Below are 13,472 nucleotides of genomic sequence, written 5' to 3' on the forward strand. Positions count from 1 at the left end.
TTTGAGCATGGCGGGCACATGTCATCGATTCCTTGACCAGGCATGCATGTGAACATTGGATTGCGTGCGCAGGAGTTTTACTTCTTCTGATTGCTGAAAGGACAGTGTGACATAATGCGGGGCGGTGTGTTCTAACCGCTTGCTTCATCGCTGGCCAGCGTGCCTACTGCAGCCGCTGCCAACTGCTGTGCACTGGCCGCCGCCACAGCAGCCCCACTGCCAGACGTGCTTGCTGTTGCAGGCCGCCGCAATAATCCAAACCGGACCACGCCCCTTGAGGGTATCACCACTGGTTGCTGTTGCTCGGGCGCGGCAGAAGGGACCTGGAGGGGGCTGCGAGGCGAGGGAGAGGGCAGATCCTCCGGCGCAGCGCTCACGGCTGGGACGCAGCCGTCAGACAGTGCAGTGGCTGCAGTTAACTGGGAAGCTGCGATGCAGCCGCTGGGACCGGCTCCATGAGAAGCCAGCGTCCCTGCCCGGCCGCTGCCGCCACCGGTGCCCTGTCCGGCCCCGGTGCCGCCGCAGCTCTCAACGAGGCGAGCCTTTCCCCGCGATGGCCCGAGGCTGCGAGCGGCCGTTGGGGAGGCAGGGCCGGGCGTAGAACTGCGCGAGGATTTGGGGTCATAGATGGGGCGGGCAGTGCTGGTGACTGGGTCTGGATCGCGATGGGGCGTGATAGGGTGGCCGCCGGGGGGCTGCCCTGCAGCGGGCGCTGGACAGGACCCTGCATGGTGTAAGCACACACAGTGCTCTGCACTACACGCGATAACCACGGTCTGCACACAGGCTGATGCATGCTCCTGCTCCAGGCTGCACAATGTGTTGCTCACCAGTGTCGGGCAACATAGGTGGAGCTCGGTACGCTGCCCCTTTGCGAGGGCACGTTAAACGGCCCCACCGCCCTGGTGGGAGACATTACCTGCGTTGTTCGTGTCTGCCCTAGCACCCGCCACGCCTCTTCCGCCGTGCCTGCTGCTGCAAGTGCTGCTGGCAAACGGCACACTTGCTCCAGGCCCTGCTGCGAGGCGTCTCGTGCCGCGTCCTCCGTCAAGGCCGTATGCACAAGCTCCATCGCTGGTGCACGTGTGGCTGCTGACTCGGGGAGAATACCAGGCGAACGCACATCTAAGGAGCGCTCCGCCGCCGCTGCCGCCGCCACCACCAACCCTCCGCTCTGCTGGTTCACAGACCGTCCGAGCGTCGCAGGGCTGCCGCAGCTGGTTGTGTCGCCCATGCTGCACGCAGCATTGCCGAGCCTCAGGGAGTGCACGGCCCTTGCCGCAGAGGCGCCCGCCTCCGCCTCAGCTACCGTGCGGCGCAGCCACGGCCGCGCCGCGGCGTGCAGGCTCGACGTCATGCCTTGCAGGTGCTCTGCGGTCGCCGCGCTGGGGACAGACCCGAGGACAGGCAGTGGCCCGGACGACGTGTACTCCTCCCTCCCTGCAGCCAGGCCTGACGCGCTAAGCACATACGGACGCAACCGCAAATCTGGGCCATCGCCGCTGTCAGGCACAACGGCGGCAGCCAATGCATCGGCGCCGCCGCTGAACAGCGCCCGCGTGTGGTCTGCCAGCTCAGCCCTGACCTCCTCCAGGCTGTCCCTGATGCCCAGAAAGCGAGCGCACACCACGGCTGCGCGGGGCGGCGAGTGCGACCCGCTCAACTGCTGGTGCTGCTCTCGCCGCAGATTTTGCTGAGATGCTCTGCTGGAACCCGCTGCCGGGGCGCTTCCTGCTTGGCTGCCGCCGCCCCAGGCTGGGCGGTCTCCGCCGACGGAGACGGACGCCGCGCCCGCAACGCGCGATGGTGGGCGTGGGCGCGGCGGCGACGGGTGCCAAGATCCAGTGCTGAGCGTGCGGCCAAAAGCGGCGCAGTGCTGCTCCGCGTTTACGGCCTCATCCCCACCAGCCTCGGCCGTGGCCACATCGGTGTGGGCGCACAGCGCCCTGTTGTGCGAGACCCTGCAACGTGCGGCTGGTCTGAGACCAGAGCCGGTGTTGGTGGGTTCTTCTGCAGGCCGCGCAGCAAGCTCAGCTGCGTTGCGGCGGGCAACGCGATGTCGCAGGCTGTGTCGTTGCGCAGCTAGCGACTCACGCTCTGCTGCTCTATCCTGTGCATGCACCAGCTGCTGCGGGTGCTGGTCCTGCCATCGCTGCTGCTGCTGCTGCTGCTGCTGCTGCTGCTGCTGCTGCTGCTGCTGCTGCTGCTGCTGCTGCTGCTGCTGCTGCTGCTGCCGCCGCAGCGGCGGTGCCAACCCTTGTTGCTGCAGCTCCTGCTGTCGCCGTACCTCCTGCTGCAGCTGCTGCTGGTCCTCCTGCGGCCGCTGCCCCTGTTGTTTCTGCTGCAACGGCGCGCCTTGGCTCCGATTCCCGGCAGCATGGCCGCAGCCATGCAGGCGCCAGGCCAGCCAAGCCCTCTCCAAGCGGCGGCGGTTGCCCAGCAGCGCCACCCAGGCGGGGAGGCCAGCGCTCAGCGCTTCCACCTGCGCCTCAGCCTGGAGTGAGTGTTGCAGGTAACTGCATTTGTGCGTGAATTCATCATATTCAAGTCGACAAATCCGATATCCTTTTATCCATATACCTGCATGCATGCGCCACCTGGATTGCACACAAGCACATACCGATGGCCGACAATAGTTGCCTGAGTACCCCATCTGCCGCCGCTCACATGTTCGAGCTCACGCCACACAGCCGCCTGCCGCGCCAACTCCCTCCAGCCGCCTAGCACCAAGCCCCTCGCCCGACCCGCCGCGGCCGCCCACGCAAGGCTGCCCTCCGGCCGCCGCCTCCGCCGCAGCAGCCGCCCTGCAAATGTCGCCGCTGGACTTGCTGCGCCGCGCTCGTCCTTGTCTGCGCAGCCCCGGTCACGGAGCAGCGCGTCTGACACCTCGCGCCACCTGCCCCGTACACTCTGCTGCCGCTCGCAGCCTCGCCTCCAGGACAGCAGCGCGACCTTGTGCACCAGCCTGAGCTGCGCAGTGGCCCTCTGCCGCTCGAGGTACCGCTCCAGCGCCTCCCGGCGCAACTGGCAGCTGCACAGCAGCTGCTCCCTCTCCGCCTGCAGGCCCGCCATCTGCTCGCAGAGCGCAAACACACGGCTGGCCAGCGCCTCGGCGCGCCAGTGTTGCAGCGACTGCGCGAGCTGCGCAGCGGATAGGGCTGCCGCGTGGCGCTCGACCGCTGCATTCGCGGCGGCTGCCTGCCGGATGGATTGATCCAGGGTGATCGAAGCACAACCTCAGATTGTCCTCCAAGCACTTGATTGATTGAGCAGCGGCCACGCGGCAGTGCAGGCTGCAAGTCAAGGCCTGCTGACGAGTCGCAAGGGGCATGACGCGACTCCACCCCTGTTCAGTCACACGGTGGCACCACCCGCCCACCCTGTGAGAGCGCTGTCGGTCCATGTCGCGCGCCAGCTGCAGCGCCCGCGCCTCGCTGGCCCCCAGCTCGTCGCGCGCAGCGGCCAAGAGGTCGGCTGGAACGAGCTCCGCGGTCCCTGGGGAGGGGGGAAGGGGTGCAGCGGTCAACGGGATGGAGACGCTCGTGGAAGCCATGGGGCGAGGGACTCACAGCAGCCGCAGCGCAGGGCAATGCATGGACACCCCTGGTCATGAATGGACGATTTGATCCAATGGGCTCAACAAAGGCCGGGCACCCACCACTGAGCAGCTGCCTTTCCCGCGCCTCCAGCTGCCTCACGCGTGCATCGCGCGCCTCCAGCAGCTGCGACAGCGCTGCCACCTCCAGCTGCAGCTCTGCGGCTCTTGCCGCCGCCGCCTCGGCCTCCTCCTGGCCCATGTGCTGCCTCAACCCCACAGCCGACGCTAGCGTCGCATCGAGGCGCCGCACAAAGCGAGGCACCAGGGGCGGCAGGGGCATGGCATCGCCGCTGGCTGCCGCAGACGCCAGCAGCCCGCCCAGCTCCTGTAGCAAAGACACCGCCGCGAAGAGGGCCTGGGTGCCGCCAGAGACGCGCTCCCAAAGGGCGGCCGTGGCAAGCGCGGCCGTCGACACCGCGGCCTTGAACGACCGCAGGACCTGGGCGCACGGCGTGAGAGTGGTTTCCAATTTTGGCTGATGCGCGTCGTGATACAGTCATGTGAGCAGCTGGCGGCACAGAGAGCGGCGTCCAGGAGTGGCGTCCAGGATACTGTGATTGTTTGGCCGCTTGGCTGCAGCTGGTGCGCGCCTGCTTGCTGCCGCTTAGTTTCTCACCTTTGCCTTGCCGTCGATGCTGTCGGCCCCGGTCTCCAGTAACGTGAAGAGCGCCATGCCCCCGCTGCCTCCGCTGCCTCCGCTGCCTCCGCTGCCTCCGCTGCCTCCGCTGCCTCCGCTGCCTCCGCTGCCTCCGCCACCGCCGCCCCGGGGCCCGCAGCTTCCTTGCTCTCCCGCCGCCTCGGCCCCCAGCGCGGCGCGCAGCTCCTGGACTGCATTTGCCGCGTCCCTTACGGCTGCACCCGCCTCGACGGCAGCCGCATCACCGCCCAGCCAGCCGCCCGTCACCGCAGGCTGCCGGCCTGCAGCCAGCCGCTGCTCAATGCACTCGAGTTCTTCCCTTGCTTTAAGTTGCCATGTCGGCACCCTAGAACTGCCTGCAGGCCCATCGTGCCAAGATGTTTGCACCTCATCACCACTTGCCGCATCGCAGCCCTGGCTGCAGTCCTCGAGCCCGCCGCCGCCGTCAGCTTCCGCCCACGCGGCCGCGGCGCACGCCAGGTTTGCGGCCTCAGCCAGGGGCGGCAGCAGCTCCGCCAGCGCCGCACCCCGCTCCGACAACTCCTCATGCCCCGCAGCAAGCTCCAGCAGGCACTGCCCCATGCTGCCCTGCATGCGCTGCAGGCCTGCCTCCGCGGCCTCGACCACCGCCGCCTCGACCGCCAGGTCACCGGCGGTCGCCGCGCCTGACTGCAGCCGCGGCAGCAGATCATCCACTGCCGCTGCCGCGGCTGCCAGCTGGGCCGCAGCCGCCTCCGCGCAGGCCGCGGGTGCCGCGAGTGCCACCGGCCAGCGGCCTCGCTGGCCGGCCGCCCCCGCCGCGTGCGCCCGCAGCTCAGCCGCGGCGTCCGACAGCCGCCCCAGCAGACGCGCGTGGCGCGCGCCGGCCGCCGCCCCGGCCCGCGGCAGGGTGGCCCCAACGACACCCGTGTTGCCGCCCTCAGACGCGCTCAGCACTCTCTGCAGCTCGGCTTGCAGCTGGACGCACAGCGACCGCTCCACCCGCGCGCGCTCGCGAGCGGCGTCCGCGTCGCGCCGCGCCCCGTCGGCCTCGGCCGCCAGGCGCTCTATGTGGCGCCGCTGCGCCGCGGCCGCCGCCTCTGCTGCGGCAAGGCGAGGGCCGAGGTCCAGCGCTGCACGCAGGCGGCTCCCGTCCAACCGATGGGTGTCCGCTGCTGACTGCTGGGGGCCCTCTGTGTCAGCGGCGCCCGCAGTGCGCACCTGCCAGGCGAGCCACAGTGGGCACATGGATCAGCCCCACTACACACGACCGTCACGTTTGGCAGCTGCCTGCGCTGGGATCTGCAGAAGCATTGCAGACTAGCTGCTGCCTACAATGCTCATACACAATCAGGGTGTTCATAAAAACTTAAACCCTGACGGACAGCAGGTCCCAGCAAACACAAAGCCGCACATCTCACACCAGATCTTTGCAACCCACCTGACTGAGCAGCTCTTCCAGACGACGCGACCTGTCCTGCTCCGCCGCCAGCGCCGCCCCAGCGCAGTCCGCCGCCTTGGCCGCCCGGTCGCGCGCGGCGGCGAGCGCGGCGGACGCCGCTGAAGCCGCCGATAGCTGCTCGGACAGGGCTGCGGCGCCGGCGGCCGCCGCGCGCAGCGGCCGCAGCTCCGCCAAAGATGCACTCAGCCTGCATGAGGACCGTGGTTGGTTGCCAGCAAAACATCGCATCAATTGTCGCGCTGCGACTGTAGGACCTAGGCTGCAGGACAGACGCATGTGGCATGTACAATGATGACCATACCGCCTGCCGCACTGCGCACCTGTCATTGAGCGCGGCAATCTGCAGCTGGCCGTCGGCCAGCGCCGCCCGCACGTCCGCCGCCTCCTGCTCTGCCGCCGCCGCGCGCTCGCCCGTCGCCCGCAGCACGCCCTCCATGCGCCCCAGCTCGCCCGCCGCCTGCGCTGCTGCAGCGCGCGCCGCGCGCGCGTCGGCCGCTGCCGCGGACACGGCCTGGTCGCGATCTGCCAGCGCGTCGAGCAGCGCCTGGTGCCGCCCGACCGCCGCCTTCAGATCTTCCCGCAGGCCGCCCGCCTCGGACCTGGCCGCGGCGGCGTCGCGCCACGCGGCCTGCAGCGCGATCGCCGCCGCGGCGCGCTCTGCGTCGAGCGCGGCGGTGGCGGCGCCCTCGTCCTCGGCGTCGCGCGCGCAGGCGGCGTGCAGGCGGGCGAGGCCGTCGCCCTGGGACCGCAGCTCTGTGATTGCTGCCGCATGGTCGGCCTTGAGCGCGGCCAGCTTGATGAGCAGCTGCTTCTCCCTGCGGCGCACGGGAGTGAGGGGCGCGGCCGCCTGCATCACCAGGGTCGACGGGGATTCGGGAGTCTACGACCTGCACCGCCGCGGCTCGCGCTCAGAGCGCAGGTGCGTCCCCAGCAGAGACAGCGGTCTCTGCGGCGAGGGGGACGCGGCCGCCGCACCGACCTTGCTTGCGCGTCAGACAAGCGCCGCTCCAGTGCTCGCCGCGCCCCCTCCTCGGCTTCCACGTCCACCAGAATCCTTTGAAGCTGCGCTTTGAAGCCGGCCTGCAGTTGAGATGCAGCAGCAACTGGACTGCCACGGCTGTTCTGACACACAATCCATGCAGCCCACAAGCATATGAGCACCCTGCGGCAGCGGCTGTATCCGCGCTGCGCGCCCACCTGCATTCGCGCTGCGCGCCATCGCTCAAACGCTGCGGCCAGTGCCGCTGTATTCCTTACACTTTTTGCCTGCAGAGAATCTAAATTTGATTTCAAGTGTTCTACCGCAAGGTTGCATCGTGTGCCGCAAAAGCGCGCGATACTCGCCCACCTGATCTGCTGCTGAAAGGGCGCCAACGTCCGCCATGGGTGCAGCCGGCCAGTGCACATAATCTGGTTGATTACCACGTGGTACAGGGAACCATTCTGCATGGGTGCCAGATCATGACCACAGTCAACACCTTGCTTGACTCTGCAAGTGAGTCCAGGCTGGTCCTGTGTAGCATGTGCTGCTTGTTGACAAGCGAAGCGCGTTATGGGGGTGGAATGTGACAGTATCAATGGTTGTAAAATGGAAGTATACCTCAACTACCTTGGAGTCGTAGTCGGCCGTCACCGTCTCACCGGGGATCAAAGGAACAGGTGTGTGGCAAGCAGCGGAGTGCACAAAGCGAGTGGGATATCCCTGCCCGTACCCGTTCCACCGCTGTAAAGCTGGTTTGTAATGGGTGCACGGAGCATTCTCTACCGTAATGAGGCTGCTGCACTGCTCGAGCTGGCACCCCAGGTGGCTGTACGGACTGGGCACCGTGTACCCCTGCAGCGTCTACAGCCCGACCTCCCAAGTAATCAATCGTGTCAAACTCGGGGCGTGTGTTGATGATGAAAATGCGTGCACTACATCGTCCATCACAGATGCAAGGGGCGGCTGTGTGGCGGCTCAACGTGCTGCAATCACACTGTAGTGCAAGATCATGCCTTTAAGCTCCATGAATTGGATCACACTTGGGCGCTTAATCCCAAAGAAATGCCTGAGGGTCGGGTCCGTGGCGTGGGTTGCAGCCACCAGCTGGCATGACATTCCTTCACGTGTACACAACAGCTGCACAACTGCAACAGCATGATGAGATGAGCCGCTCACATGAACTGTCTAGGTATAGGGTCCGGTTCTTTGTGCATCAATGGCCACCCAGGAAATTGCTTGCACAACGCTTGGGGCTCGGCTGCTGCTGCTTCTGGGCTCTGGCATTGGGGCGGACTGGGGTGGATCACAACCGGCCACCACACACGCCCGATGTTGAGCAGCCATGTCTAAACTGAGCGTTGTTCTCATCGTTTACTACCTACGGCACATCTTCTGTGACCGCTCCTTTCCTGGCACTTCTTTGGCCGATGGTGTGGAGTGACCCAAATTCAGTGTGATCGTCTTAAATGCTGCCTGTGCATACATCCAGTATTCATTCAATCATTTGTTGATCTCTTGTGTCTTATTCTTGGGCTTTTGGCGCCATGGCGCGACTTGCCAGCTCGCTTCTGCTTCTGGCAGCGATTGTGGGGTCTGCGGTCGCCGAGACTTACTTTTTGGAGAAATTTGGTGCGTCTTCTTAGCTTGCATGGGTTTGAGAGCGCGGGTGGAGGTGGTTGCACACCGTGTCCCGCAGTCCCGGGCTTCTAGAAAACAGTCCCCAAGAACAGCCTCGAGGGCCCTGATCGGATTGACAGTGTAACTTGTGCTTGATGAGGATAGAAGCGTGCCCACTCGCCTTGGCCCGCAGCATGTCGCTGATTGCGGGGCCACATGCGTGCCGCACTCGTGCTCTTTCCCCTGGTCGACGTACGCCTGCGCCCTTGCTGGCCCTCAAGCCTGCTGAGGCACCTGGGACGCATCATTCTGCGCATTTACATGGCCGCTGGGGCCCTCGGGTCGCCAGGAGCAGTGCCTGGGCCATGTGTTGACCAAGACCTTGCCCCATGCAACACCCATCTGCTCGACTCCCAGAGGATGACACCTGGACCAGCCGGTGGCAAAAGAGCTCGTGGAAGGCTAAGGACGGGCAGGCGGGCGAGTTCACCCTGTCGGCTGGCAAGTGGTGGGTGCCCACTCTTGGTGCTCCCTGGCCGGCATGCTTCCTCTGTGCCCACATGCATGCCTGCCGGCTCTTGCCCTGCACGACTGGGTGCGCCACGAGCGGCGAGAATTGATCTCCCACGTTCTGCTGATGCCCATGTCAAATGCTCTGTGCTCTCACAAGGTATGGTGATGCGGAGGCGGATAAGGGCATCAAGACCGGTCCTGACAGCAAGTTCTTTGCCATCAGCTCCGAGCTGAAGAAGCCCTTCACCAATGACAAGAAGGACCTGGTCGTGCAGGTGTGTCGCTGAGGCGGCGGCTCGGGCTGGGGTCCATCTCCATGGAGATTGTGAATGCTCGCACCCGGCCGTGTCTGCGCTTGCAAGCACCCCTCATCATCAATGTGCTGCAGCTGCGCTTGGGGGCGGCGCCCCTCCACTGTTGGTTGGACAGCAACAGCAAAGTCCGTTGCACGGCTGCTGTCCCCCCAACAGCCCTCCCTAACCAACCCTGCTGTTGTCTTCTTTACTGCGGCAGTTCTCTGTCAAGCATGAGCAGGACATTGACTGCGGCGGCGGCTACATCAAGCTTGTTCCCGGCTCAAGGTGAGGGGTTTGAGTTTGATGGGTTCGGGTAGCAGTGCTGCTGCCATGCATCATATGCAGACACCCCATGTCTTCTGCCATCAGGTAGTCCTGGCACAGCACATGCACAATAAAACCACACCTGCAGCAGGCGTGCACGCATGCAATCCCATCCATCTTCAAGCCCCCCCTCGGTCCCCCCCTCGGTTGCGCTGCGGCCCGCCCGGCAGCAAGGACAAGATCAAGGACTTTGGCGGGGACACGCCCTACTCTGTCATGTTTGGCCCCGACATCTGCGGCTTTGGCACGCGCAAGGTCCACGTCATCCTGCCCTACAAGGGCAAGAACCACCTCATCAAGAAGGACATCACCGCTAAGACCGACACCCTCACGCACGTGTACACGCTGCGCATCATGCCCAACAACACCTACCAGGTGGGGGGGGAGAGCAGGAGCGCAGCCGGCGGCAGCTGTGGTGCTCATGGTGTGAAGAGTGGTGTGAAGTGTCGTGAGCAGGATGTTGCAGCAAGGACAGCAGATTGGGGTAAATGCAAGCTGGATGTGATAACAGCTGGATGCGAGCGAATCAGATCCCCCACCCTTGTTGCGGGTCTGAATGAGCCGGATTTCAGGCCCATAGCCAGCCGCAACGCCGATGGTAAGAACGTCCGTGTTCAAGTGCTTGGGCTGGCTAAGCGTGTGCTCGTCGTATGCTGAAGCCAACACCGCCGTCCACTTTGCCTTGTTCCCATCAACCAGGTGCTGATTGACCTGGAGCAGGTTGCTGAGGGCTCCCTGGAGGACGACTGGGACATGCTGCCCCCCAAGAAGATCAAGGTGCGCCGCACGTCACAACATTGTCGGCTGGACAGGATGGGAGGCACACAGCAGCATCAAACAGTAGCGGCTCAAGTAGTATCGCGCTTGCCAGAGGCGCAGAAGGATGCCAAACGCTGTGTGAGAAGTTGCCACGAGTGGCTGCCGCTGCTGCAGTTGCACATGCCGGCCACATGCAACGGCAGGCGACTGCAATTGGGCACAGGCTTCTGTAGCAGCTGAAGCGCCGTCGTAGCTGCCCAGGGGAAGCAATTCCCCCCCTTCCCCCCCCCCACACACAGCCTCGTCCTCACGTCCCGTTCCCCACCTGCTGCCCCCCCGTCCCGCAGGACTCCAAGGCCTCCAAGCCCAGTGACTGGGACGAGCGCCCCAAGATCGCCGACCCCGAGGACAAGAAGCCCGAGGGCTACGACGACATCCCCGCCACCCTGCCCGACCCCGACGCCAAGAAGCCCGAGGACTGGGACGACGAGGACGACGGCGAGTGGGAGGCGCCCACCATCCCCAACCCCGAGTACAAGGGGGAGTGGAAGCCCAAGCAGTGAGCGGCCGCTCCGAGGGCACGGGCGTCTCGTGCGGGGACCAGTCAGGGGCGGTCGTGGGAGCGAAAGATGCGAGTGCGGGTGAGAAACGAACCCAAACACGCGGCTCTGGAAGGGCAGCCGAGCCGCGTGTTGCATGAGCCCCGCCGACTCAACCCCACAGGATCGACAACCCGGCCTACAAGGGCATCTGGGAGGCCCCCGACATTGACAACCCCGAGTACAAGGCCGACCCCAACCTGCACCTCATCAAGGACACCAAGTACGTCGGCTTCGAGCTCTGGCAGGTCAAGAGCGGCTCCATCTTTGACAACATCATCGTGACCGACGACCTGGCCGAGGCCAAGAAGCTGGCGGAGGAGACGTGGGGCAAGAGCAAGGACGCGGAGAAGGCCATGCAGGAGAAGATCAAGAAGGTGCGCGGGCGCGCTTGTGCGCGTGGGAGAGGGGACGGCGGCAGTTTTGCTTGCGAGTTGCATCGTGAAATACATTGGGTCAACGCGTGTATCGACCGTTTTCCCGGCGTTTGAATCACAGTATTCATGCAGCCTGGTTTTTGAACTGCTGCGGTCTGTCTTGCGCGCTGCCGCTGTTGGTGCGATCACCTGTTGTTGTCGCTTCGCTGGCTCGCTGTGCGTGTGCATACCGTGCTGTGCAGGCCGCGGTCATGACGATTCCGCCACCCATCCTTCACCCTGCCATCCTTTTTCTGCTGCGATTGCAGGAGGAGGACGAGAAGAGCAAGGCTTCTGAGACCAAGGAGGACAGCAGCAGCAAGGACAGCGAGGAGGACGAGTACGATGACGGGGAGGAGGACGACAAGAAGGACGGCAAGGCGCCTGAGGAGAAGCTGGATGCAGGGGACAAGGAGGAGGACGAGCAGGAGGACGACAAGGAGGAGTTGTGATTTGATCTGATCTGTCGAAGAAGTCTGGCCACCAACCCGGCCGCTGCGGCTGGGCTGGGTGGCTTTTCGTTGCGGGCGGTGTGCTCGCGCACGCCTTCTTCGCACCCGTCCCCTGCAGCTGCAGCAGCTTGCTCTTTCTGTAATCCGCACTGGTCGAAGAGGAGGTCCACCGCGGTTCGCATTGTGCGTGCGGCGGGTTTTGTCGTGCAGGTCTGCGCCGTCGTGACGCAGCTTTGCCGCGTCTTAATCGAAGCTGCATTCCAGGGCCCTTCGTCATAATTTCGTTGTGCTGATTACAATGTGAATCATGCATGCACTACATCGCGCTATGCGCATTCATATTTGGTAAGTAATCAATCGTGATTGTGGGGCAAGACGTTTCACGACAGCAGGCCAGGCGTGTTGGAGGGAATCAACAGAATTCAGCGATGGCTAATATAAACCCAGCTGCTGCCCAACCACGATGATGGCAGCTGTGCTATGTCAAGTCTCCACAGCAGCCTGCGCCGGAGAGCAGTGGTGTGCATGTATTTCAGAAGATGTGCAGCTTGTGCATCCAGAGTTTGCGAAGCCATGTTGACCCTTGGCACAGGCTTTCAGCGAAACCGGGACGCACCTGGCAGCACATCCTTGTCGCAGCGGTGGACAGACGTATGTTTGCCCGACAAATCCTGCTGGTGGGAGGCCCCCTCATGAGTTGTGCCTGAAGAGCTTCAGACTGAACCAGTTGGCGGTCACCTGCGGGCCAGGGGAGTGCGAGATTCAGCCTATCTTGAGGCGGTCATAAGTCGGAGCGCAGCTGTCCTGCCAGCTTTCTGGGAGCTCGTCCGGCATTCAAGCACGCCTGAGCATGCACATCAGCCATTCAGCGCCGGCCGTGCGCACCGCTATGAATGTGACGGGCAGCATGAGAGGGATAAGGAAGCAGTAGTACCTTGAGAGGGTGAGGTGGGTCGGCAGGCAGCAGTGGGTGGCGCGGTTCTGCGGGGTCACCGCAAGCCAAGATTGGGGGATCAGACGGGCGTACATTCCAAGCATCAGCTGCTGATCTTTGCAGCCCGTACCAGTCTTGCTGGATGGCAGCCACAAGGGCGATGTTGCTTGGTGGCATGAGCTTAGACACCTGTCAATGCAGGGTTGATGATTGTGCACACGGTCTCGTGAGCCTGTACCCACTGGAGCCAGACGTAGCCTTGAGATGAAGAAGAAACCAATCGGCAGGCACGCAGGCCTCTAACGCCCAGGCGTTGGGGCAGATTTGCACCTGGCGCTGGTGCTGGGCAAACCAGCTGCGAGGGCGCTACTGGCGCTGCTGTGGAGCGGTGAGGCACTCACCACCATGCAGAAGATGCTCAGGGCCAATATCAAAGCACCTGAAATCATCAGCAGAGCCCTGCGGCGGAGGAAGGTTTCTGGGTTGACCAACAACCCAGGGCTCCAGCATGAACAGCACAGTTGCTGCGGCTGCGTGGGTTGCAGGTACGCAGCCAGTCGCCTCACCCTGTCAGCAAGGATCCATGACGCGCTGCTGAATCGGCAGATGGGCCTGCCTCTTCTTCTGCAAGCAACTGCAGGGGTGCAAGGCGGAGGGGGGGGAGGTTGGGCCGAACTTGCACCGGCAGCTGCCGCTGTGATCCCTCCTGCAAACATCATCTGCAATAACACTTTAGCAGGCCTCCCAGGTGCGTGTTGAGGCAACCTGCTGCATGGCCTCACCAAGAGGTTGTCAGTGGAGGCGACCTTGCGCCAGTTGTGTTGCAGCGCGGCAAACAGGGCGTCCTCATCGGCCGCGCCGGGCGCCTGTCGCTGGGGGGTGGGGGGTGCAGCTGCTGCGGCGG

At 64.3% G+C, this 13,472-nt stretch overlaps 2 protein-coding genes across 2 annotated transcripts; one reads left to right on the forward strand and one right to left on the reverse strand.

The window, feature by feature from the left end:
• Positions 1–2,030: 2,030 nt before the first annotated feature.
• Positions 2,031–7,125, reverse strand: MNEG_4821 (hypothetical protein; the record flags this gene model as incomplete). Its single annotated transcript, XM_014046701.1, has 9 exons — positions 2,031–2,034; positions 2,897–3,141; positions 3,380–3,495; positions 3,659–4,037; positions 4,215–4,508; positions 4,623–5,435; positions 5,656–5,863; positions 5,997–6,491; positions 7,025–7,125. 9 exons carry the CDS (start codon positions 7,123–7,125, stop codon positions 2,031–2,033), a joined length of 2,655 nt encoding a protein of 884 aa, XP_013902155.1.
• Positions 7,126–8,664: 1,539 nt separating this feature from the next.
• MNEG_4822 (Calreticulin Flags: Precursor) lies at positions 8,665–11,634 on the forward strand (the record flags this gene model as incomplete). Its single annotated transcript, XM_014046702.1, has 8 exons — positions 8,665–8,783; positions 8,946–9,063; positions 9,302–9,369; positions 9,579–9,783; positions 10,108–10,185; positions 10,515–10,726; positions 10,891–11,143; positions 11,452–11,634. 8 exons carry the CDS (start codon positions 8,665–8,667, stop codon positions 11,632–11,634), a joined length of 1,236 nt encoding a protein of 411 aa, XP_013902156.1.
• Positions 11,635–13,472: the final 1,838 nt, after the last annotated feature.

This window comes from Monoraphidium neglectum (assembly GCF_000611645.1).
Source record: "Monoraphidium neglectum strain SAG 48.87 unplaced genomic scaffold scaffold00688, whole genome shotgun sequence".
Lineage (NCBI taxonomy): Eukaryota > Viridiplantae > Chlorophyta > Chlorophyceae > Sphaeropleales > Selenastraceae > Monoraphidium > Monoraphidium neglectum.